The 27,098-nt window shown below is 47.0% G+C and overlaps 1 protein-coding gene across 1 annotated transcript; it reads left to right on the top strand.

Annotated features, from left to right (window-relative positions):
• Positions 1-103: 103 nt before the first annotated feature.
• On the top strand, positions 104-26,835 carry Pcyt1a (phosphate cytidylyltransferase 1, choline, alpha). Its single transcript, XM_028860058.2, has 8 exons — positions 104-251; positions 5,120-5,219; positions 13,221-13,337; positions 14,205-14,356; positions 17,830-17,908; positions 18,464-18,606; positions 21,863-22,051; positions 23,125-26,835. Exons 1-8 carry the CDS (start codon positions 135-137, stop codon positions 23,329-23,331), a joined length of 1,104 nt encoding a protein of 367 aa, XP_028715891.1. The 5' UTR covers positions 104-134; the 3' UTR covers positions 23,332-26,835.
• Positions 26,836-27,098: the final 263 nt, after the last annotated feature.

Raw genomic sequence — 27,098 nt, 5'->3', positions numbered from 1 at the left:
ACCCCTCCTTGGCTCATCTGGTGAACGTATGCTCTGTAATTACTGTTTTGCTGAGTGCATCTGTGTCTCTGGAATACTGGTTCAGACATTTCTCTACTTTTTTTTTTTTTTTTTTTTTGAGCAGTTAAAAGAAGATGGATGCACAGTGTTCAGCTAAAGTCAATTCGAGGAAGAGGAGGAAAGACGCACCCGGCCCTAATGGAGCAACAGAGGAGGATGGCATTCCTTCAAAAGTGCGGAACTGCTCAGTTGTAAGTGAGGAGCTGACTGCGAACGCCCTGTGGTGGAGGGGAAGGCGATGGAGCATTGCCATTGTGTGGTGTTCTTAAATACCGGGAAGAGCAGATAGCATGAATTACAAAGGGTGCCGCGTTTTCTTGCATGCTGTGAATTACAGCTCAGTCATAGGAGCTTTATGACTTTAAATGGGAATTGAAAAAGTGGTTAGGAAAATTTGGAGGATGTACAAGTATTAAGCTAAAAATCAAACTTGTAGTAAAAAGTCGAGAAGTTTCGGTTCCTGGGTTCTGCTAGTGATTTGACATGGGTGTCATCCCGTGGTGTCTGTCCTGTGTCCTCCTGTCCTTCCTGTGTCGTTTCTTTCCTTCACTGCTGGGGAGACCTCCCCGTCTCCTTTGTGTGTCCATCCCTGTGACGTTGTTAACGTTCTTCCTACACTACTGCCAAGCCTTAGATGAACGACACCATTTCAACTTCCCGTCTGGTCTCAACCAGTTCCTTCTAAAGCTTCCCCTAAAAAACATGGCAAAGACCTGGAGACGATTGAAGTCAGTCACTACTGACCCACAATATTATTCTGAAATCCGTGTTTCGAATGTTTCTGTTTCATTACCTCTGTTGACCACAGCCATTTATCAAATTACAGCCTTTGCTAACCACTTCTGGAGCTCTCTGACCCAAAGGGAAAAGTATTTTTACTTTGAGACAAACCAATACTTCATCTGGTGTTTTTGTTTGTTTGTTTGTTTGTTTGTTTTGAGATAGGGTCTCCCACGCTGACTTTAAACTCATGGCAGTTCTCTCTCTCATACTCCTGAGTATGAGCTCCAGTACTTTCCCTTAAACAATTGAAATCAGCTCATCTCCTCAAATAGGAGCCATGTGTTCCAGGCCTGGCATTGACACAGGCGGGACAAACTGACCCCTCTCCCATTGTTGCTGTCGCAGTAGTCACAAAGCAGCGCAGGGGACCCTGGAGAGTAGAAGTCTGAAGTGGGGGCTGGAGAACCACAGGAGTGTTGGCAGAGATGCGCTACAGGGGAAATCCATTCTCTTTTTTGTCTCCAGCTTCCGCAGGCTGTTCACATTGCCTCTAGTTTCCAGTTTTCCTACCTTTTCTTTCCATTTATAAGCATTTTTGTGATTGCGTTTGCCATATCCATATTACCCAGAATGATTTTCCTGCCCTGGTAGCCTGAGTTTAGCCATATCTGTAGGCCCCTTTTGCCAAACAAGGTAACATTGTCACAGGTTCCATAGAATAAGACATGGACATTTTCTGGGAGTGTGATTCTATGTGTCATGGAAAACTCAGAAGATGGCTTAGTAATCACCAAAATAGGGCATTGTGCCAGCTGTGTTTATTCCCAGAACACCAGGACCCGGCAGGCAGGCAGGCAGGCAGAGATCTCTGAGTTCAAGACCAGCCTGGTCTATATCTAGAGAGGAGGCCGGCAAACACTACACAATTGGATTTTGTCTCAAGAACAAAACAATACAGAACACTCAGGCATTGCTAACCTCTGAAAGTTTCCCAGAGGATTCAGGTGAAAGGGATGGTGATGGCCGCAGTTGAGCTGTGTCACGTAGAACGGGGACAACTTAAGACCACAGAGCAAAGGCATCCGTCAGTCTGTCTGGTGAAATGTCCTTGGAACCTGAGGAGTTTCATGCTTTAAATTACTTTGCTTCGTATATCCCTGTAAAATGGTTCATGTGGATTCAGTCACTTCCTGTCCCCATCTCCCGGGTATGTGCCAGCTGCTTAGCCTTGGCTAATGGCCCACACCCACTCACCCAGCTGCTGACTGGCCCTAGCGGAGGAGCATCTGCTAAGAAAGTTGTTTGTCATCGCCCTGTACACCTGGACTTTCAACTTGTGTACTCTTTGAGCAAAAGCAAACAACATTCCCTTCTCTTGTAACAGCTTTATTGAACTCTAGTTGACAGATCCACCTCACAGCCCACAAGATAAATATATCTTGTATCTACTAGCAAATCACTTATTTCTGCTCAGCTTTTGGGGACCACTAATGTCTCTCTGGTGCTGCCTGTCTAGACATGATAGGTAAATGAAGACATATTATGTGGCTGGCCTTTTTCACTATATTTTCAGGATTAACCCATGATGTGGTATATTCACTGATGAGTTTCTCATTGCTAAACAATACTCTGTCTTGTATCACATCACATTTATTTTTGCACTTACCTGTTGATGGTTGGGTCGGGATGCAAACAGCATTCCATGACATAGTTCCAGTGTGCGAGCATGGCAGTAGACAGGAGTGGTTAGCGCAAGGAGGATCTTCCCTGTGGAAGATGGAAGCATAGAGTGAACTCTGCTCTCAGAAGAGCGCTTTTCCTCACATGTAGAAAGGGCACCAAATATTAGGTGGCTAAGTTGGGGGATCAGGATGAAATGGACAAAAGAGGGGGAGCATTAAGGAGGAGGAATTAAGAGATATCATTGTCCAGTTTTCTCTGTGTATTCAGACTATTTGCTAATATTTCTAAAGGCAAAAATCAAAAGGACCATGATGGCTGGGCATTTACCTCAGTGGTAGAGTTCCAGTCTGGTAGATACCAGGCTCAGAATTTGATCTAACACACACACACACACACACACACACACACACACACACACACACTTGAAAAAATAAATGAATCCAGTGGTGGTGCACACTGGAGGCAGAAGCAGGCAGGTCTCTGAGTTCGAGGACAGCCAGGGCTACACGGAGAAACCCTGTCTCTTATAACCAAAAATAAATAAATAAATCACAAAATCATTTATAAAAATTAAAATTTAGCCTATCTAAATATGTGTCATTCATAAATATAGATAACACACACACACACACACACACACACACACACACACAGGAGTAAAGTACCTAAATTGAGGAAAAGCCTTGGTTCTGCTTATGACTAAGATTCCACAATCCATTTCAACCACCGTATCCTGAGACCCGCTGGGTGCGGGTTGCTGTCATTGAGATTGCAAAGATGAGCATGTGACCCAGTCGAGGTGAACACCTATATCTGAACAGTTGAGGCTGAGCCAGGAGCAGGTAAGAAACTGGGCTGTATGCATAGTTCATGGCCAGCCTTTGTTTCAAAAACAAAAACCAACAACGATAACAACAACAAAGGCAAGAAAAGGAGATAGCAACAAATCACATATAGTGTGAAAAGTACCAACAAGAAGACAACTGAAGACACCGAGAGATTGACATTAACTGAAGGGTGGGGGAAGTAATTTGTTTTTGAGCCTTAACGGGTGTTTCTAACCCATGGCCCACAAACTATGTGCAGCCAAGAATAGCTAGGAAGCAGCCCGGCATAAAAGTGTAAACTTACGTAAACTGGGGCTGGAAGGACGGGTCAGTGATTAAGGGCACTGGCTCAGCTCCCAGCATCCACATGGTGGGTCACACCTTTCTGTAACTGCAGTTCCAGGGGATCTGATGCCCTCTTCTGACCTCTGCCAACACCAGGCATGTAAGCGGCACACAGACATGGGTGCAGGCAAAACACCCATACACACAAAATAAAAAAATAAAAAGCCTTGAGGAGCTGGAGAGATGGCTCAACAGTTAAGAGCACTGGCTGCTCTTCCAGAGGACCCGGGTTCAATTCCCAGCACCCACATGGCAGCTCATGGAGTTACCTATCTGTAACTCCAGTTCCAGGGCTTCTGACACTCTTGTGCAAATATACATGCAGGTAAAACACCAATGAACACAAAATGAATAAATATACATGTAAAAAAAGCCTCATGAAAATATTGAATTTTTAAAAATTTTGTTTTTTTTAGAGACCTTTCCTTCCCCTCCCCTCCCCTCCCCTTCTCTTCATGTCATTGCACAGCCCTTGAGCATGAACTTTGTAAGTGATGACTCGTCACTCATTTCAGAATGTCAGAGATTGAACATCCCTGCTAGGGGATAGACACTTTGTGCTCCATTGTTCTCCTCTCTTTCTCTAGAGCCTTCCCCCGGCACTATGAAAATAATTATGAGTCTACCAGGGCCTGGGGTTATTATGTAGACCGTTTGGGCAAAAGAGAGTTGCTCTGTGGCTATCAGAAACCTGTGCTAACGAATCCTTCAGAAGGGGACGAGGAAGAGCAGCGGTAGGAAGCTGCTGACAATTCTAGGTTCATGTTGATATTCAACAGGACAAACCTGGGCACAGGTCAGCGTGTGTGTGTGTGTGTGTGTGTGTGTGTGTGTGTGTGTGTGTGTGTGTGTTCATCCCATTTGAAAGGTTCCTTCATGCACCCAGCTATTCAGTTAAATAAACTGAACGAAGCTCCCAAGTGAAGCCATGTATGAGAGACGAGTACACACACTTTCTGGTCAGCTTTGCCTCTTTGTGTATATGGTTCTCATAAGTCTCTGACCCTTGTTTCCTCCTCTATAAATGGAGGTTCCTGCTGTATATTCCTCGCCTCTTAGGGAGCATTTGAACACAATTACAGTATGAAGTGTTACGCAGCCATGGTTTTACTCAGGAGCTGCCTACCCTCCTGTTTTCTAGTTGGATCAATATGAAGTGTGCTGAGTAACCCTGGCAGTTTCGTCACAGGGTCCAAGGTTTGCTATTCCACCATGCTGCCGTCATTCCAGACCCAGTCAGATTGCTCAGTTTTATCCTGAAACCACTAGAAAGACATTTGTTCTTCACTCCATGGTTTACTCAATCTGAAAAAGGTTGCAACTTTCACTCTTCACTTTGGAATACTTTTTTTTCCTTCTCAACATTATAAAGTTTTAGTCACATCATTGAATAACTGTCTGTTCTTTAAAGCTGTGTTATTTCGAGTACTTCAGTGTACACCACTGAATTTGACTTAATTTTCTATCACGTTCTTGTTCAGGGCTTACGGCAGCCAGCTCCCTTTTCTGATGAAATTGAAGTTGACTTTAGTAAGCCCTACGTCAGGGTAACTATGGAAGAAGCCTGCAGAGGAACTCCTTGTAAGTAGCCACTTAGCTATTTTGTTTGCTATAGTCTTTAGGATGCTATTCTGTCTCAATGTTCTGCTGCAGAGGATAACTTCACTCTATAAAATTGTAAATTTGTTCCTTGTTATGTGTTTGTTTCCTGGGTTATTGGCATAAGCTATCATGAAACAGAAAAACAAAACAAAACAAAAAACCAAACCACAACAAAACCCCACAACTATTAGTCTGATGGCTGCGAATGTCCCTCGTTGGTAGGGTGCCTGCCTAGCACGTTCGAGTTGTTGGGTTTGATCTCCGTTGTGGCAGGAAAGAGAAGATGGACGTTTGCTGTAGCTGGGGTGTGGTCTTGTTTGTTTGTGTTTGTGGTGCAGGGAAATCAAGCCTAGAGCCTTGCTTATGGTAGGCAAGTATTCTGTCTACTCCGCTGTCCTGCTTGTCCTGTGATTTTGTCTATTTTTACGAATACTCAAAAAATTAATATATCAAACTGTCATATATTTTTCCTAGCCCCCAAATTTTCTCTATAATTCTTTTTCATAGTGTCAGTCAACTATGATGATATTGCTGATTGATAGAAGAAAAAAAATATCCCATTGGGAGAGATTAATTTTATCTTTAATGATATAATTGTATGCCTTTTAATAGACTTGCTTTATTATTTTAAGCCTATTTTCTTTATTTATAGGTTTAATTTATATCATTAACTATTTTGGCCAAGTAATTTTTTTAGTGAGCAATCATGTGCGTGCATGTGTATACATGTCTCTGCGTGTGCGTACTGATGTGGGCGTGTGTGTGTGTGTGTGTGTGTGTGTGTGTGTGTGTGTGTGTATTCATTCTGTGCATATGTGTGCCACAGCACATGTGTGGAAGTCAGAGGAAACTGGAGTGTGTTCTTTCCTTCTGCCTCCTCATGGGTTCTGGTGATCAAATTCCTGTCACCAGGCTTGTGTGACAAGTGCTTTTCCTTGTTGAGCTGTTTCATTGGCCCCCGACAGTTACTAATGTGTTCTGGAGACCCCTCTGCTGTGGACAGTTGGTTCTGGGGATCACCACAAGTAGGAGCGCCCAGGTGTGTGGCAGCACACCTGTCACCTGGCTGGGAGGTGGGGGCAGGGAGGGCATTTCAGATCATCTTTGGCTACCACAGAGAATATCTGAGACCAGCTGGAAGTTGAGAGCCTGTCTCAAAAACCACCGCCCTGGCCTCACCCGTTAACTCCAGCTCCAAAGGCTTGACACACTTTCTGGCCTCTGTGGGCACGGCATGAACAGGATACACAGACATGTAGACAGGCAAAATACCCCCCTACACACACACACACACAAAACAAGACAATAAAAAATCAAAATAAACCACCCACCCATACAAACGAACGAAACCCCTCATAACCATTTATTGTAAATACTGCCGTACAGGCAGCCATCCTTTCTTTCTTGTCTATACATTCTCTTTTCCCTGTTTTCTACTCCCTTTCAGTTCTGATAAGTGTTGTGTCTACTCTGAAAATACAGGCCTGAACTTAGCCCTAGGCGTGCGCAGAGAGAAGGAGGCCGTTACAGCCGCAGCACATCCTCACACAGACAGTGTGGTTATGAATCTTACCCCTCATCCTTTTTCCTGGTTAGCCTGCGACTCACAGGGACCATCTGCCTCTGCCCCTCCACCCCTACCTACCCCAGCACTGTATACTCACAGGGACCATCTGCCTCTGCCCCTCCACCCCTACCTACCCCAGCACTGTGTACTCACAGGGACCATCTGCCTCTGCCCCTCCACCCCTACCTACCCCAGCACTGTGTACTCACAGGGACCATCTGCCTCTGCCCCTCCACCCCTACCTACCCCAGCACTGTATACTCACAGGGACCATCTGCCTCTGCCCCTCCACCCCTACCTACCCCAGCACTGTGTACTCACAGGGACCATCTGCCTCTGCCCCTCCACCCCTACCTACCCCAGCACTGTGTACTCACAGGGACCATCTGCCTCTGCCCCTCCACCCCTACCTACCCCAGCACTGTGTACTCACAGGGACCATCTGCCTCTGCCCCTCCACCCCTACCTACCCCAGCACTGTATACTCACAGGGACCATCTGCCTCTGCCCCTCCACCCCTACCTACCCCAGCACTGGGATAAAGGCACCGCCTCTCCTGGATGTGATTGCTTCTGTTTTTTGTTTGGTTGTTTGTTTTAGACAGAGTCTCTTCATGTAGACCAGGCTGGACTCTGACTCACAGAGATCCCGAGTGCGGGATTGAAGGTGTGCACTGTGATCACTTAATGTGTTTATGTTTGTTTTCCTAGTAAAAGAGCCGTGAAACAGGACTACAAACAGTGCTGGACAATGAGTGTCATGGTGACTAGGGGACCCCAAGACCCCTTGGCTGTACTCTGGCTGTGTAAATTATATTATTCCTGGATTCCTAAAACAACAACAAAAATCCAGTTCTTGAGAATATTTTTTTTCTGCAAAAATATTTAGATATGGCTCATGTTGACCGCAACCTTTCTGATTCATGAAGTGAACTTAATTAATTTGTTTATTTATTTATTGGGACAGATTTTCACTATGTAGCCTCTTAAACTTTTAGAATTACATTTATCTACTTATTTTGTGTGTATGTCTATGGTGTGCATGCCACAGTATACATGTTGAGGTCAGGGACAACGTTCGGCAGCTGGATTTCTCCTTCTACCGTAAGTCTTGGGAACTGAACTCAAACAAGCAGGCAAGTGCCTTTATCCACTGCACCATCATCTCGCTAGCCTGGAGGTCAAATTTCGGGATGCCAGCAGACGGTTCCTGTTTCACATTCACACACGGCAGTAGAACCTGTTGCAGCCCACAACTTTTTATGTATTACATAATGACACACATTCAGAAGTCATCCCTTGCTCAGGTCTGTTCACAGTTTCCCAGTTTGTTATAGTATCCACCTATCATTGTGGTACATTAAAAAACTGAACTTATGAGGTAACCCAAACCCAGAAAGACAGTTATGGTATGTACTCACTCGTAAGTGGATTCTAGATATAAAATAAAGAACAATCAGACCACAACCCATAGAACCATGGAGGCTATATATATAGCATGGAGGTCCCTAGGACGACTGTGGCTTATAATAAATTTCAGTTTTACTCAATTATTGAAAAAAAAATAGCCAAACGAATGGAAACACATGAACTAAGAACCAAAGGCTGAGGGGCCCCCAGCTGGATCAGGCCCTCTGAATAGGTGAGACAGTTGATTGGCTTGATCAGTTTGGGAGGCAACTAGGCAGTGGTACCAGGTCCTGTGCTCATTAAATGAGTTGGCTGTTTGAAACCTGGAGCCAGTCTGGGAGGAAGGGACTGGACCTGCCTGGACTGAGTAAAACAAAACAACTGAACTTATATGTAGTAGTGTGCAGAGAGTGTAGCACAAAGGAAGAACATGGGCTTAACGTGCCTGAGACCTTGAGGTCAGTGTTTAGAGCTAACAGAAAAAAAAAAAAGAAAAGAAAAGAAAATGTGTTCTAGTATTTCCAGGTTTTGAATCTTATAATAAATAAACACTGATGATCTTAATTATTTAAAAACAATTTTTTTTTAGAAAACAAATTTTTTTGAGACAGGTTTTCTCTGTGTAGCTCTGTCTGTTCTGGAACTCACCCTGTAGAGGAGGCTGGCCTTGCACTCACAGAGATCCCTGTCTCCATCTGTGGCGTGCTGGGATTAAAGACATGTGCCAGCACCACCTAGCTAGAGTATGATTTCTAAATTGTGCTTGAGATTGTCTTCTTTATTGTATGTATGGGGACATTAAGAAGCAGTCAGTCATTAGAAACTCAGCAGCGAGGCTGGCCTCCAGTGAGAGGCGGCCAGTGCTGCAGGTGGAGCCCAGACCCAGGTCTGCTCGCCTTGGTCCTGTCCAGTCGCTTGCTCTTTATGGGCACTGGCGCTACGCAACGGATGCTTTGGATGAAATCACTGCATCTTATTTTTTATTAATTTATTTTTATTTTTATGTGGATGAGTGTCTTGCCTGCATGTATGTATGTCTGCCATGTAAATGCCTGGTGTCAGAGAAGGCCGGAAGAGGGCATGGGATCCCTGAGACCTGGAGTTGCAGGTGGTTTCAAGTTGCCACAGAGGTGCTAGGAACCGAACTTCGGCCTTCAGAGAGAGCAGCAAGTACTCTTTCTTACCCTCGGAGGCCTCTCACCTAGGTTTGGGGTGTAAGAAACAGTGGCAAGTTCTCCTGTGAAGCTGGCCAACTGGTTTGACTTCTTGCTCTTCTCTTGCTAACTCTGGTCTTGTCTTAGATACGGGTATATTTGTGTCTGCAGGACAAGGACTAAGACACGAAAGAAAACCTCTGGTGCCAGCTAGGGATTCTAATCCACCTGACACAGACGTGGTTCCTCCTGGCCCTCTCCCCGGGGGGTGGGGGAGTGGGGTTCACTAGTCCACTTAAGGGAGCTTAGCAGGGAGGCTGTGTAATCTAGGACAGAAGTCTGTAGTCAGAGGTAGTTAGGACAGAACAGGTCCGCTCACCTTCAGGCACCTATTGGGAGACCATGCAGCCGGCAGTGTGTTTAACAGAGAAAGAAAGGAGCCGTGGAGAAAAGCGGGGGGTTCCATGGAAGACTGATGTTTGACAGGGTGTCTCGGTAGACAGGGAATTGAAGCCTGGTTTAGCTTTCTTAGCAGAGTAATGCAGCCACCTTATTTATAACCCTGAGGGTGACCGGAGGTTGCTCATAGTAATCTGAGACGGGTTGCCGGATCGGGGTGTGGTTTATTTGGTTAAAGAATTTCTGATGCTTGCTTCTCCCAAGACCTGTGCAACAGCGGCCCCTTCTGGCTACTTGGTTGATATACCAGCCTGTGTTACCAATGGCTGGATGTGAGGTCTGGGCACTGAATTGTCAATAGCTGGGAAGGGCCCTGCAGAGGTAATCGGACACATGTAGGTGCGGGTTGGTTGGGAACGGTTCAGTGATGTTTTACTGTGCTGGCCAACAGCTTCCCTCAGTAACAGCCTGCTTTTCCACTCCCAGACTGCCCTCGCTCTGCCCTGCTACACTGTAATGCGTTCCTGCATTTGCAGTCCATCTAGCCTTTGCGTTTTAGGACCAAAGTCATGTCACAGCCCCTGAAGCCTTGCTTGGGAAAGCACAGTTTTAGATTCTTCATTAGTTCAAGGATCAAGAGGGAAAAAGAAGGTTGTACATATTTTTGTTTGTTTGTTTTTAAGACAGGGTTTCTCTGTGTAGTTCTGGCTATCCTGGGACTCACTTCTGTAGACCAGGCTGGCCTTGAACTCATATCCTCCTGCCTCCCCCCCCACCCCCACCCCCAGTGCTAGGATTAAAGGCGTGCGCCACCACTGCCCAGCTGATTGTACAACTCATGTTTTATTTTACTTTGTCCTATAGATGAATAAACTTAAGCTTAAAGAGGAAGGAAGCCGGTTGACCACTTGAGCTAGCTCCTCTATTATAGGACAATATTAGTATATATCCTATACTGTAGGACAAAGATGTAACTCAGCGATAAAGCAGATACAGGAATTCCTGGGTTTAATTCTTAGCACCAAAAGAAAAATGCCCGTTCTATTATTTTTCATTATATTGATATGTTTTACTTTATTCCACAATTTTGGACCAGCAGAATGGCTCAGTGGGTAAAGGAGCTTGCTGCCAAGACTGACAACCTGCGTTCAGTCCCCAGAGCCTACATAGTGGCTCCTGCAAGGTGTCCTCTGTTCTCTACATGTCACCGTGGCATCCTTGTATGTGATCACTGTTTCTCTCGCACACACACATATATACTACATAAAAGTAAAAAGATTCAAATAAAGATGTATTTCCTGTATTATAAAATGGATACATCGTGATGACGTGACATCCACAGAGTACCAAAGGAACGTAACATGGGCATCTTCCTCTTAGCCTGTGGCTCACAGCCACCGATGCCCCTCTTAGAGGAGCCAGGGTGGCCAGTTGCTTGTGGATATCTAAGTGCTTAGTTTCTGTCCCCTCCCACCCTGTCCTGGATTCAGTTGTCCGATGAAATGTTGTCTTCACACCTTTGCTGTTGCAAACAAGGCCACAGTGGAAGCACATCTGAAAGATAGTTTCCCAGAATGAGAATGGCCAGACCAAAGGAGCCAGGCATTGGCCGTTTGTCTTTGCTGATTTGTGGGGAGCCCGCCCAGCCAAGTGCAGACCATCCCAGACACCTGGTGACCATGCACGGGGTCCAGCCATCCCCTAATGCAGCCCTGCTGTGTAAAGCAAGCTCAGCTCTCACTAGGAAACCTTTGTGGGCGCCCACAAATATTGCCAAATTGCCTTTTTAAGAAATTATTCTCCTATCAGCAATGTATGATTTCTCACTTTAAAACATGTTTAGGCTGGGTGTGGTGGCTTGTACTTTTAATCCTAGTACTTGGAAGGCAGAGGCAGGAAGATATCTGAGATTGAGGCCAGCCTGATCTACAGAGTAAGTTCCAGGACAGCCAGGGCTACACAGAGAAACTCTGTCTCTCAAAACAAAACAAAACAAAAATGTACATGTTTATGGATAAAGCTACGTTAAAAGCCCAAACCTCTTGGTAACCATTTTCCTCTTCCCTGATCCACAGCCATTAAGAGTTTTTAATTAGCAGTAATTATGCCTCAGATAAACCTCATTGGCTGAGATACCACTGTGCAAAGCCTATAGCCCTTGAGTCAGGAGGGAGAAGTATCTTCTCCAGGGTCCGTTCTGTCCATCAGATGGGGCTGTGGCCCTTCTTCCCTAAAAAGGTGGCCATGTTCCTCTGCTGCCCTCTGGGCCTGCAGCGAACTAGCTCCTCCTTCAGTGTCACGGTGGCCGAGTTCCTTAGACTGCTGGGATTTCTCCTGTGCAGCACAGCATCGTGTCACGGTTTATTTGGCCTTGGAATTGGTCTCATACACTGGGAGGTAACGCCTGGCTTTACATGGGCCGCTGCCACTGAAAGTAACGCAGCAGACAGTTCTTTTTATTCTAACTAATGGAAAGATGAAAGCCATAATGAAAAATCCTAACATATTTATATTTTATTTTCAAGTACTTCATGTATCTGAAGTATACATGTATCATGCTCGCTAGGAGGGAGAAATGCTTCCAGAATGTTATCTGCTCTGATTATATATCCACCCTCCACTTCAGTCAGAACCCTCCAGTTCATTTATTACCTCCAGCAGCAGCGGGCTTTGGTTGGTTTTTTGAGACAGGGTCTCACTATGTAGCCATGGCTGGCCTAGAATTTGGTATGTAGACCAGGCTGACCTCACACTCAGAGATCTGCCTGGCCCTGCCTTCTGAGTACTGGCATTAATAACATGCACCATCATGCCTAGCTAGGATTGATTTTCAAAGCACAGTGTTAGTTATTAGTAATCAAGGCAAACTGAAGAAGGGAGCACTAGCAGTCAGAATAGGCCCAAAGCTACACAGAGAAACCCTGTCTCGAAAAACAAAAACAACAACAAAAAACAAAACAAAACAACAACAACAACAAAAAAAAAAACATGGACTGCAGTCTAATTCCAGATAGACAGAAATGGCGCCCTTACTGTGTTTTGTTCGGGGACTCTTCTGGACTAGTTTGTTGAGACTATATAATAGTAAAATGGCTTGTGTTTGCACTTATTTTAATTTTTATGGTACTGGGGGCTGACCTTAGGGCCTTATGCAAGACCTCTACTATTGGATTATGTACCTAAGTCTCTTCATTGTGAGACAGGGTCTCACTACATTGTCCCGCCTGGCCTTGAAGTCACTCTGGAGTCCAAGCTGGCCTTGAATTTGGTAATCTTCCTGCTGCAGCTTCCAGAGTGGCTAGGGCTGCAGGTCTGTGTCACCAGGCCTGGCCCCAGAGAACACCACCGAGAAAGAAGTGACCGAGAGTCACACAGTACCACTGTCCCATTTGTCAGGTGTGAGGGATTGAGTAAATGCATCGTTGTGATGAGTTCTTTTCTTTGGATTCAGGTGAGCGGCCTGTAAGAGTTTATGCGGATGGAATATTTGACTTATTTCACTCTGGTCACGCCCGGGCTCTGATGCAAGCCAAGAACCTTTTCCCTAATACATATCTCATTGTGGGAGGTAAGAAAACGTCAGATGAGTTTAGTTGTTGTTCAGAAAAAGCAGCCTCCCTCCCGTTTGTGAGACTTAGTGCAGTCTTTATGAAAGGAAGCATGTGGTCCCAGCCGTCCCACATACAGTCTGTGGGACAGCTCAGCCTGGAGAGAGAGCAGCAGCAGACTCCCTGAGAGGGCCTGGCTTATCTCGCAGTTTATAGCGGAGTTCTGCAGTGTGGCGGCACTCATACAGTTGTCTCCTTAAAAACATTTGCTCCGGACTTCACCTCATCAGCTTTGAATCGGCAGAAGCGGGAAAGTCTGCCCAGCCAATGGGATGGTCAAGTCCAACCTTAGAAAAATAAAACCAGAAAGCATTTTTAAATGTATTTTATGTGTATGAGTAGGTTGTTTTCTGTTGGCTGGTCCTCATGTGTGTTTCTGTACCACACTTGTGCCTGTGCCCGAGGAATTCAGAAGAGGGCATTAGATCCCCTGGGACGGGCGTTACAGACAGTTGTGAGCCACCGTGCGGGTGCTGGGAATCAAGCTTGGGTATTTTATAAGGGCAGCCAGTGCTCTTAGCTGCTGAGCCATCTCTCCAGCCCCAATAGAACATTCTGAAAACTTCACTGGTGTGGAAACACAAAGCAGGTTCATTTCAAAGTCAAAATCTGAGTTCCATATTTTACCCTCTTTTCGAAAGTGTGGGCCTTAGGGTAGGGAATGTTGCTCTGAGGTCTTAGGTCAGAAAACATTGTTGCCCAGGCTGATCCAGAAGCTTCTTCTCCTGAGTGGGTGGGGTGGGGCAGGCATTGTTCCAGGCCTGGGAAGGCTGGTGGCGGGGAGGTCCGCAGAGGGCCTTGCCTCACAGCTGTGCTTGTGACCCCAGTCTGCAGCGATGAGCTGACCCACAACTTCAAGGGCTTCACGGTGATGAACGAGAACGAGCGCTATGACGCGGTGCAGCACTGTCGCTACGTGGACGAGGTGGTGAGGAACGCCCCCTGGACGCTGACGCCCGAGTTCCTGGCGGAGCACCGGGTAAGCAGCTGGCCGCGCGCCGGCACTCACTCCCAGTCCCACCAGCCCCTCGGGGCTGGAGCTGCAGGGCTAGTTTTCTGTCTGTCGCGTGCCTCTGGGGTCGCTATGTTCTAGTTGCTCCCGCAGCCATCTTGTGGGGACAGTTATTTCGTTTACATATGAAGAGCAAGGCCCAGAGAGACTGTGTCCAGGTTACACTGTGAACGGGCCTTAAATGAACTGTCTTAAATGAATGTGGCATGTCCCCCACACAGTAGCGTCCTCCCCTGATAGCATGCCAGTCTCTTCGGAATACCCACACTTCTAGCCGTACACTGATGGAGTTTATCTATCTGGGTTAGTCAGATGGTTCGGCAGGTAGAGACACGTGCTGTCCAGTCTGATGACCTGAATTTGAATCCTGGGCCCACATGCTAGAAGGTGAGAACTGACTCCTGCAAGTTGTCCTCTGGCCTATATGCACACATTTATGAACAAGTTGAGCTGGAGAGATGACTCAGAGGTTAAGAGCACTGGCTGCTCTTCCAGAGGTCCTGAGTTGGATTCCCAGCAACCACATGGTGGCTCACACCCATCTGTAATGGGATGTGATGCCCTCTGGTGGCATATAGGCATACATGCAGACAGAGCACTCACACCTAAAAAAAATACATAAATTAAATAAATTTAAAAAACCCACACACAAAATAAATAAATAAATTTAATTGTTTTAATGTAAAAAGATGTTTATATTCCAAAGCCAAGAGACTAAAGCAGGAGGACCACGAGTTTGAGACCAGCTTGGGCTACATAATAAAGACCTTGTCTCAAAACAAGCAACGAGCCGGGCGGTGGTGGCGCAAGCCTTTAATCCCAGCCAGGAGGATCTCTGTGAGTTTGAGGCCAGCCTGGACTACCAAGTGAGCTCCAGGAAAGGCGCAAAGCTACGTAGAGAAACCCTGTCTCGAAAAACCAAAAAAAAAAAAAAAAAAAGCAAACGAAAAGTGGGGGAGGGGTTTGGAGAGATGACTGTGATTAAGAATATTTGCTGTTCTGTACAGGATCTGGGTTTGGTTCCCAGCACCACAAGACGGCACACAACTGTCTGTTGTGGTGATAATGTGTTCCCCAATATATCGTGCACCCTAATAAACTTGTCTGGGGTCAGAGAACAGAACAGCCACTAGATATAGAGGCTAGAAAATGGTGGCACACACACCTTTAATCCTAGCATTCCAGAGGAAGAGATCCTCTTGATCTCTGTGAGTTCAAAGCCACACTGGAAACAGCCAAGTGTGGTAACAAGAGCCTTTAATCCAGGAAGTGATGGCAGGAAGCAGAAAGGTATTTAAGGCGTGAGGACCAGGAACTAGAGCTGGTTAAGCTTTTAGGCTTTTAGCAGCAGTTCAGCTGAGATCCATTTGGATGAGGACTCAGAGGCTTCCAGTCTGAGGAAACAGGATCAGCTGAGGAACTGGTGAGGTGAGGTAGCTGTGGCTTGTTCTGCTCTCTGATCTTCCAGCGTTGACCCCAGTACCTGGCTCAGGTTTGTTTATATTAATAAGATCCTTTAAGATTCGTGTTACAGTCTATAACTCCAGTTCCAGAGGATCCAACACATTCTGACCTCCATGGACACCAGGCACACACAAAATATTAAAACCTTTCAAAAAGACAAACAAAAACTGAATTAAAGAGAGAAAGCTTTGCATTTAGGAAATAGCACAAGTTCTCTTCTGTTGATTTAAATTTACTTTCAGCTTTGATTTGGGGCTAGAAATTGTGTGGGATCAAAAACCAAGAGTGTAGCCGGGCGGTGGTGGCACACGCCTTTAATCCCAGCACTCAGGAAGCAGAGGCAGGCTGGTCTCTGTGAGTTCGAGGCCAGCCTGGTCTACAGAGTGAGATCTAGGAAAGGTGCAAAGCTACACAGAGAAACCCTGTCTCAAAAAAAAAAAAAAACCAAAAAAAAAAAAAAAAATTGTTAGGGCTGGAGAGATGGCTCAGAGGTTAAGAGCACTAGCTGTTCTTCCAGAGGTCCTGAGTTCAATTCCCAGCACCCGTATGGTGGCTCACAACCACCTGTAATGAAATCTGGCTCCCTCTTCTGGCCTGCAGGGATACATGCAAACAGAACACTGTATACATAATAAATAAATAAATCTTAAAAAAAAAAAAAAAAAAAAACCAAGAGTGTTTCTTACTCTTGTCTAAGAAGTAATTATTATTTAAAAAACCCCTGCCTTTGAATTCTCCCTCATTGAAGAATGCTTCCTACACAGGTAGGCATGAAAGGGATGGATTTCTTAGAGTGGTAGAGACCCTCAAGCTTGAGAAGCCAGTGTGCATATTGTCCCTTCTCTGCATGGGCATGTGGATTATTGCAGGAAGCAGAAGGGAACAAAGAGAGCCGCCATGCTTCTGAAGCCCAGGAGGCTTACTGTAACTATTTAGAATAGGGTAGATGTTTACTTACTTACTGTGTGTATGCATGGGTGCCATGGCACACACAAGTGTTAGGGAGCAACCTGTGGGTACCCGTTCTCCCAGGGGTGAAACTGGGGTTACTTTACCTGCTCTCACCAGCCCAGGCCCGACCTTTGGTGGGTCCCTAACTTTCCTCCATCAGCACTCAGCAGTGGTACCAACGGTGAGGAGCAGGGTTATTCTCCGCAGCACAGTTGGCCTGGACAGGGCGGCAGAGAACCTGCCTAGTTCCCTCCCTCCTTGTAAGCAGTCAGTCTCCACCACGCAGCTTGCCGGCTGTGAGCCTTCACTTTGCTGTCCTGTCGACTTGTTCACGGGTGATGAAGATGTGAGCGCGGGTCCTGAGGAGCTTGCTCAGCACTCCTGCAGCTCCTGGGGCTGGGTTTGATAGGGTTAGGGATACAGTAGCAAGGTTTAGGGGCTCTCCAGATAGTCAATAGATGAGTCTTCCGAAGTGTATTTATAGCAAGGCAGTGATAAACACTTGCGGCTTTGGGTTTTTCATTTCTCGGTAGAACAGATATATCTGTTCTGGTAAAAGGACTTTCGTTGCTATTTCTAAATTCCCCCTTTTCTCAGGAACTAGGAGAAGAAACAGTTAATTAAGCAATAGAAGCCTTTTTGTGGCCCATTTCTACAGACCCAGGAGGACAGGGACATTCCCTTCTTTCTAGGCTCTGTCTACTAACGGCTTTCTAGAAAGCTCTCCTGCTCCGCTGACCACAGCACGCTGATGGTGTTCAGACAGCCGGCAGCACTTCTCTCAGACCAGGAGAAATAGCCAGAGAAGAAACCGGCAAACTTCCGATGTAGAAGCCATAGATAATTAGGTTGGTGATTTCTGAACAGATTGTAGAATGTACGAACCAAGCAAAAAGGTAGAGAGAAAAGGTTATTTTGAGGTGCGGGCCCTGCCAGTTTCCCTTTTTCTGAGCCCAAGAGTATTTTACAGGGTCTTTCCAAATGGCAGTTAGCCTGGAGATGAGATGATGTTTTCTTCTTTTCAGATTGATTTCGTAGCCCATGACGATATCCCCTATTCTTCTGCGGGGAGTGATGATGTGTATAAGCACATTAAGGAAGCAGGTGAGTGGGTTGATGGCCAGCTTCACTTTATGGGGTCTTGGCAACTTCAGAGATTCAGCCATGGCATTGCTTTGCAGTAGAAAATGTGAACTCTGGGAAATCCAGCATTCCGCTTCTGGTCAAATTGTGGACAACAGTGTGAGTGAGCACACCCAGCACCTGTCAGTTCTTGCTCCAGACACCTCACTTCAATCTCTTAAATTTAGCGCAAGTCTATATTCTTACCATTAGGACATGTGTGCTCCTTTCTTCCAGGCCTTGATTCAGTCTTCCTGTGTGCCAGGATCTTTAGAATCCACTATAGTAATAACGGAGTCTGCCTTTTTTTCTGTCCTGGAACTCACAGTGTAGACCAGGCTGGCCTTGAGCTCACAGAGACCCACCTGCTTCTGCCTCCCGAGTGCTGGAATTAAAGGAGAATCTGGGTTTTGTTTGTTTGTTTGTTTGTTTGTTTGTTTTTGAGAAATAGAGAAACGTGCTGCTCCCAGGTTCTGTCTGGTCCACCCTTCTGATGTGCCAGGACATCAATGTTTGTCTGTTTGTGTTTTGACTTAGGCATGTTTGCTCCGACACAGAGGACAGAAGGTATCTCCACATCAGATATCATCACCCGCATTGTCCGTGACTACGATGTATATGCAAGAAGGAACCTCCAGAGGGGCTACACCGCCAAGGAGCTCAATGTCAGCTTCATCAACGTGAGTTGCAACCTCATCTCGTAGTTCCCTGCCTCTGGAGGACACACACACCTTGCTTCCCATGCCATCTGGGCTGAGCATGCTTTTCAGTCTGCTGTGATTATCATTTCCCAAAGCTAATGCGCACCCCTTTGCGGGAAATGTGGCACCAAGCTGTTGTTGTTTGTTTTTGGTCTTTTGGGGGCTCACCACTCAACTCCCAAATAAGTCACACATGGAGGCTTATTCTTTTTTTTTGTTTGTTTGTTTTTTGTTTTGTTTTGTTTTGTTTTCCAAGACAGGGTTTCTTTGTGTAGTTCTTTTGGTGCCTGTCCTGGAATTCACTTTGTAGACCAGGCTGGCCTTGAACTCACAGAGATTCACCTGCCTTTGCCTCCTGAGTGCTGGGATTAAAGGTGCGTGCCACCAACACCACCCAGCTTATTTGTAATTATAAATGCCCGGCCTTAGCTTGGCTTGTTTCTATCCAGCTTTTATAAACAACTAAATTATCCCATCTACCTTTGGCCTTGGGTTTTTATCTTTCTCTATTCCTGTATACCTTTTCTTTGTTTCTTATTCCGTGTCTGGCTGTGTAGCTGGGTGGCGACCCCTGGGTCCTCCTTCATCTCATTCCTTCTTCTTTCCTCTCAGATTTCTCCTTCTATTTATTCTCTCAGCCTGCCAGCCCCACCTGTCCTTTCTCCTGTCTTGCTATTGGTTGTTCAGCTCTTTATCAGACCACCAGATATTTTAGACAGGCACAGTAACAGCTTTACAGAGTTAAACAAATGCAACATAAACAAAAGTAACACACCTTGAAATATTCTCCAACACTAAGCACTGCACAGAGGCACGGTCTAGTATCTAATATGGTGGGATAATATCAGAATATTTGTATATTGATACAAGGACAGACAAACACAGCCAGACATGGTGCTGCACGCCTTTAATCCAGCATTCAGGAGGCAGAGGCAGGTGGATCACTGTATGTTCCAGGCCAGCCAGGGCTGCACAGTGACATCCTATCTTTAATATATATAAAATTTACTATTTTATATTTATATTTTATATTTACTATTATATAAAATTCATCAAATCAAATAGGAATGTATAATTAAGAATGCCTGATAGTAATTGGCGGTGGTTGGTGTTGGGCGCTGGTTACTGCGTGGAAAGGTCACGGTCAGGACAGAACCCAGTGGTACCTTTTAGAGCTTCATTAGGAGGAGAAGGGAGGGGGAGGGAGGGGACCAGGCCTGGTGAGAGAGAAAGATGGGGGAGGGAGCGGAGCGGAGCCGAGAGGAAACAGAGAGAGAGAGGGGTGGGGATCCGCAGCCAGCTTTTTAAGGCGGGGATTGTGTGACCACAGGGTGAAGTTGCCAGTGCTTGCTGATGCAGTAAGATGCCAGACCCCGAGGAATGAGACAGGATCCTAACAATGCCTATAGTCCCAACACAGATATATCTGTTCCAGTAAAAGGACTAGAGGCAAGAAGATCAGAATTTTGAGGCCAGTCTTAGTGACGTGACACTCTGTCTCAAAAAACAACAAAAGAGAGGCTCTTAACTGGCTGTTTTTTTGTTTTGTTTGTTTGTTTGTTGTTTTTTTGTTTTGTTTTTTGAGACAGGGATCCTTTGTGTAGTTCTGGCTGTTCTAGAACTCACTTTATGGACCAGGCTGGCCTTGAGCTCACTGAGATCTGCCTGCCTCTGCCTCCCAAGTGCTGGGATTAACAGTGAGTGCCACCACCGCCTGGTGGTTTTTGTTTTTTTAAATTGGGTGTTCTTTTGAGAATATGATGAAAACTACGGACCTTTCCCCATGTGGCTAATGAATGACACACAGCATTTATTTTAGATACAGTTTCCCCACATGGGCTATTTATTTAGCAAGTGCATAACTATCGCCAGCACTTAGGAGGCTGAGACTGGAGGATTGCAAATATGAGGCATGGCAAGACTGTCTCATAAAACAAAAGCGGGAGCTGGAGAGATGGCTCAGTGGTTAAGAGCACAGGCTGCTCTTCCTGAGGACCCAGTTCTTTCCCCAACACCCATGTTGCAGCTCACAGTCATCTGTAACTCTGGTCCCAAGGCATCCAGTGGCCTCCCTGGACCCCGAGGGCTCTGCGTATATGTGGTGCCCTGACAGCAGGCAGACAGTACAATGACAGACTCACCTGTGTACATGAAACAAAGGAAGGGAAAGACCGAAAACAAAGGATTTCTCCTCCTCTCTTCCTCTCCTTCCCTTCACCTTGTGCGACCAAATGTACGCTGTGTTACGGGGCTGTCTGTGGCCTCTCCCTTCTTCTTCATGATAGAGAAATTAGGAGAGTACATTTTTAAAATAATGTCTTTCATATGCACTGGTGTTTTGCCTGCATGTATGTCTGTGTGAGGGTGTCAGATCCCCTGGAACTGGAGTTACAGACAGTTGTGAGCTGCCATGTGGGTGCTGGGAATTGAACCCGGGTCCTCTGAGAGAACAGCCAGTGCTCTTAACTGCTGAGCGGTCTCTCTAGCCCTGCATTGCTTTGTTTTTAACAAAAGGTCTCAAGTTACAGGCCAGGCTGACCTGGAACTTGTGATCCTCCTGCCTTGGCCTCCTGAGTACTGGGGTTACCGGCGAGAGCCACCATGCTCAGATGGTATAGTACTTTACCTCTGACTAAATATCACTCCTTCTCCAGAGAGCATTTAGACCATTTTACACTAATGTTAGGGACATTGGTAGGACCAACTTTCTGCCATTTTTCAGATGATCAAGCAGATCTCCAACTTCTAAAAAATAAAACAGGGGCTGAGAAGATAGCTCGGTTGGTAGAGTGTTTGCTCTGCAAACATAATGATCTGAGTTCGGATCCCCAGCACCCTGTAAAAGCTAGGTGTGGCAGCGCACCCTCTAAGGACTCGGCAGCCGGCCGGCCTAGCAGAATTGGTGAGCTCCAGGTTCAGTGAGGGAGCCTGTCTCAGGAAAGTAGGGTAGAGAGTGGTTGAGACACCTGATGTTGACCTCGGACCTACGCGCATATACACAGACGTGGGTGCGTGCACAAACACAGTCTATATGTAGGTGCATGTGAATGCAGCAGCCGGAGGGGCCAGAGGTGTCAGAGCTCCCAGGAGCTGGACAGAGAGGCAGTGAGCCGTCTTAAGTGGGTGCTGGGAATCAAACTCAGGTCCTCTGGAAGAGCAGGAGGAGCTCTTAGTAACCTGAGCTGTCTCTTCCAGCTTGGGTATCATGTCCTAAAAACCATCTGTTTTGTCCTAGGAGAAGAAATACCACTTGCAAGAACGGGTTGATAAAGTCAAGAAGAAAGTGAAAGATGTGGAAGAAAAATCCAAAGAATTTGTGCAGAAGGTGGAAGAAAAGAGCATTGACCTCATCCAGAAGTGGGAGGAGAAATCCCGAGAATTCATCGGCAGTTTCCTGGAAATGTTTGGTCCAGAAGGGGCGCTGGTGAGAGCCTGCCTTCCCGACACTGGGGCATATGGGTGGGGGTGCTTCCCACTGCTGCTGGACTAGTGATTGAGTCCAGAGCATAGTACGCATGCTAGTGAGCGCTCACCACTGAGCTACAGACTCTGCCTTATTTATATATTTATTATTTTTGAGACAAGAACTCACTATGTAGCCTTGGTTGGCTTGAAACTTGCAGTGTAGACCAGGCCAGCCTAGGATTCAGAGTGATCTCTGTCTCCCAACTGCTAGGATTGAAGGTGTGTTCCACCACACCAGGCTTATTCATTTATTATTTGGAGGCAGCGTCTCCCTAGGGTGGGTGCACTTAGGCCTGCACTCTCTATGTGGCCCAAGGCAGGTCTTGAACTTGTGACTCTAATGTTTCAGCCTCCAGTCAATATACAGTGCATTAAGGGAATTGTGCTGCTGTGGAAAGGAATATAGACTCTGAGCAGAAAGGAACATCAAAATTAAGAAGTTATCTTACCTAGTCACACATTCTCCTAGTAATTTTGTCAGCTGTCTATCAACCTGGACAGCTGGAGTCCAGATAAGTAGGTAGTCTCAGCGTTACTTCTGTGTTTTGGGTTTACATGGAAGAGGGGGTGGGGGGCAAACAGAGAGCAGAAAGAAAGCTTCCTCTCTGTGAGGAGCTGCTGTGGCGCCCCAATGGAATAGCAGTGCCCGCAAACCAAATGAGAATTCCACTCGTGAGCCTTTGTTTTTGCCCGAGTGTGACTGTAGGCTAAGTAGCCTTGGAAGAGTGTCTCTGATGGAAGTCAGGGAGAGGCTGACTGACAAGCAGGTGGGACTCAGAGAAGCCATCCAGTGTGCCGGGGAAACTGCTAGAATTTCAGTCGTGCCCTCCCGTCTGTCTTCTGAGTCATGTTTGGCATAGCAGAGGCAGGGTGTTGCCCTCACACGCTTGAGACATAGCTTTGATCCTCAGCAACAAAGAACAATTACACAGGGGAGATGGGAAATAACGTGAGGTTTCCCAGGCTCTGGGAGCGACTCTGTGGCCCTTAGGTATCTATCTTCTAACTCTCCCTTCTGGTCTCCCTCCCCAGAAACACATGCTGAAGGAGGGGAAAGGCCGGATGCTGCAGGCCATCAGTCCCAAGCAGAGTCCCAGCAGCAGCCCCACCCACGAACGCTCCCCATCCCCCTCCTTCCGATGGCCCTTCTCTGGCAAGACTTCCCCATCTTCCTCCCCAGCAAGTCTCTCTAGGCGCAAGGCTGTGACCTGTGACATCAGCGAGGATGAAGAGGACTAATGTCCCATCCCTGTCCCCTCTCCCTCCCCCTGCCTGTCACCTCCAGAAGCTCTCGGTGGAATTCCATTCTGTGATCCCAACACTAAACCCAAGGACATCTACAAAGGAAAGGCGAAGGGGCAGGAGGACCCGGGCATGGGGAAGCAGACCGCCCGTGCCCCGCGACCTCCGCCAGCCACACCCAGGAGGCTGAGCACATCTTAGAAGCCTGCTCGCATCCATCCTCCCTCCCAGAGCTTTGCTTTACTGTTTATGTCATGTAATCTTGACAGGGCAATTGTCATTTTTATTAATTTTTTAAAAATTAGTCTTTCAAATATAGTAAGTAGAACTAATTTTTTGCCCCTGAGGAGTGGGCAGAAGAAGGAGGCGTGTAGTGCCCAGAGGCCTTTCTTCCTGACACACTAGTGCTTGCCTTCTGTTCCGAAGAGAGCGGCTTGCCAGGTCCTGCAAACAAAGAGCCATGCTGATGTGTGACGTGGCGAGACGATTGCTACTCTTCCTTCCCTAAAACATCTAGAGCCTGAATCAGCTCCGGAGTCCTTGGGGTCCTGCCGGGCCCGTGTGTCAGCCTGGCTGTGGAGGGGAGAGATCAAAAGAGCCTCACTTTTCCTACTCCCTGAGGAGTTTCCTGTTGGACCCAATGGGGTCCATGCAGACGCTGATGGGGACGGAACGGAACCGCAGAGCATCCGTGTTCATCTTCTCAGAAACTTCTGTTGCCCAACTCTTTGGGAGCTCTTGTCAATCTCTTTCCTGCAACTACCTGTAAAGGAAGGAACACTGAGGGCGGCTGGGATCGCAGAGGGCAGTGGGGTGGACTCAGTCCAGGGCAAGGGCGGTTGTGGTCGAGTTCCTGTTGGGAAGTCATCCCTCACCCTGCAGCTCCCAAGTCAGCACCCTGCCTGGCTGGACACAAAGGATGCTCTGAGCGTCTCCAGTGTGAACTCGACCCATTAACCCATGTTGCTTACTGCCGTATTTAACACTTAGATTTTCCACAGAGCACACAGGCAAAAGCGTCAGAGAACACTCTGATCTCGAAAACACTCTTACTGACCTCCGCCCCTCTTAAGAATGCTCTTGGGTCGAATCAGTGGCTCATGGAGGCTCTTTATCCTCAAAGAGCTGCACCTGGCAGGGACCCCCTCCACTGCCCCTCCAGAAGCCCCAGGCGTGGGCTAAACTACTAACCCAGAGGTCGGTGCCCCCGCCCCACCTGTTTGAGAGGAAACAGAACTGGAATCTCAAATCAAAGGCTGCTGATTCTCTGTCGAGGCTGAGCTGATGTTTTCAGTCCCCTGGCCTCATCTCAGCACATGGCCCAGCTCCTCACTGTCAGCTATCCTGCCGTGGTGGGATTTAGGGCAAAGTTGTTTATTCCAGGACCTACTTGTTGTCCCTCATGAACACCCCTTGTGGGGGTGGAGCTTTAGGGTTTTCAGCAAAGAAAACCGCATTTTCTTCCTCCTTGTACCCTGTTAGGACTGTGGGCATGTCATAGCCCTCCCCAGACACTTTCTGGGAGAGGCTGTGTTACTGCCCAAGGGTCTGAGGCTCGCGGCACGAAATGCCTGCATGGCAGGCCTACCTAGTGCCTCAGCTGTCTCCCAGGCAGGCAGAGCAGAGGAGGGGTCAGAGAGGCACACCTCGGTGTCCCGATGGCCCGTGGAAATGCTATTCCTAGCTCCTCACACAGGGCTGTTTTCACTGTCAGATCTGATCCACGTGGCCTTGGCCTGGACTCCTTTCTCAAACCCGCTGAAGTGAGGGTTTTCTCGTGTTATGTCGCGCTGCAGAGCTCATTCTGACTCTTCTACTTTGCTCCTCTCTTTGGCGATCCGTCTCTCTCTCTCTCTCTGCCTTATTCTCCTGCGTATACAAAAGTGATCACTACTGACACTCACCTGCTTCGTCCCCACAGTGCATGTCACCCGAGCCGGCACTGTGGGCATGGAAAGGGTCTCAAACATCAGAGCCTCTAGGCTGACAAGAGGTGTACCGTAGCCAGGGCTAGCCTACGCTCCTGTTCTCAGAATGCCCCTCCCCCTTCCCTATCTCCTAACACTCATAGTCTCAGATAACCCAGACGTGAGCCAAAACGTCTAGGGTGTGGCGGCACGTTAGGTGCTTGAGGGTCAGTGTGCTCCTAGGTGCTAGAAAAAGGTGCTGTTGGGATGCTGCACTACCGGCCTAGTTAACTGTACCTAGTTAAGTGTGGCTAAGCGTTTGGATGTTGTGTCTGACTAATCCGCACCTCTCCCTGTGCCGCCTCAGCTGTGGGGCTCTTCCCCGAGGCCGGATAAGAAAGCAAGCCGCATGGAAGGGTCGGATGGCAAGTTGTTTGGCCTCGGAGCCTCTATGCCTTAGGAAGTGGCTGCAGACAGGAGTCTTCTAGCTGGTGCGGAGCAGAGGCCGGGATAGCAGCTAATCTGGACTCGGGCTGGACAGGAACATTGCTCTTTTCATATACTAGGCTGGAGACTGGAGACTGGAGACTAGAGGTTGCCACATAAAGTAGATATGGGTTGCTAGTGCCCGCAGCTCGGGAGAGCTGAGCCAAAGCCCCTTTGCGGAGGAAGGGACTTGGAGTTGAGAAGGCTGAAGATCCTGAGGAAGAGGAACGGAGAGACCTCTCTGGTCCCTTCTCTCCAGCACTGTAGCTCCTCTTACTGTGGCCGCACATCTGGCCAGCCGTCTAGGATCACCCTCCACGGTGGCTCTTCCTAATGCTTTGTCACTGTCCCCAGCCCGTGTTCACTCACGTACTCCACGTTCTGGAGCCTGTCGTCTTTGAGATCTGTTCTTTATCAACTTTTCAATCCTTTCTCAAATCAGTTCTGTTTCCCTGCTTTGGTTTAACCCCCTAAAGCCATAGCTTTTAGATTTCTGTCAGCATCCATGTGCCGAAACTGAACCCACACAGGGTTCAAAGAAAGCTTCCTTAACAATGTTTTTAAAACTAATGGTATTTTTTTTAAGCTTACCAATATAAGTATTTTTAAAGGTTGTATTTTTCAAAGTCATAACAATGATTGTTTTCTCTCACAGAATAGATTATCATGGGATAAAGAATGGTCCCTAGCTTCTATTTTTCAGAATAAATAAGTATAACATATTCTTGGACTTTGATACATTAAAGGTTAATTCTCCTAAAAGAAAAAAGAAATGTAGTCTGTCTGCCAGAATTTGTTGTCAGTCTGAGATCGGGGTAGAGAACAGAAATGGCAGTATTAACGTTTGGGTGGCCCAGATTGGGTTCTACCTGGTTTGAAGTGAGCGCCCTCCGCCGCCTTGGAGGAACCAAGTGTTGTAAACAGAATTGATTGCATCGAGGCTGCTGAACAGCAGACACTTGGGGAATCTCACCCATGCCGTGATCACTATCACCAGTGCGAGTCCGTGGGGGAATTTGCTCAGAGTTCCGTGTGCCGCCCTCCTGTCTAATAATGTGTCCAGTTATTTTGGCTTTTGTCATTTAGCCAAATAAAGGCCATGCGGTTTTGCCTGGTGTTTCTGTCTGCTGTAGTTTTGACCAGGCAGATATGTGTTAGGTATTGGGGCTTTTTTCTTTATATTCCCAGTTCCTTTGAATTTGCGTCCTGATTTCTGTCCTCAAGATCAAGCTTCGTGACGATATTAACGAGCAGTTCCATTTGCAGCTTCTTAGGGAAAACTCAAAGAGCTGGCACAAAGGGACCCCAGACCTCCCATGGCCAACTGGTACCCCCAAGGAAAGAACGGCTTGTACGGCAGAGCCGGGCTTC

The sequence above is a fragment of the Peromyscus leucopus genome, chromosome 12 (assembly GCF_004664715.2).
Source record: "Peromyscus leucopus breed LL Stock chromosome 12, UCI_PerLeu_2.1, whole genome shotgun sequence".
Taxonomy (NCBI): Eukaryota; Metazoa; Chordata; class Mammalia; order Rodentia; family Cricetidae; genus Peromyscus; species Peromyscus leucopus.
This window is presented reverse-complemented; position numbering and strand designations above follow the sequence as displayed.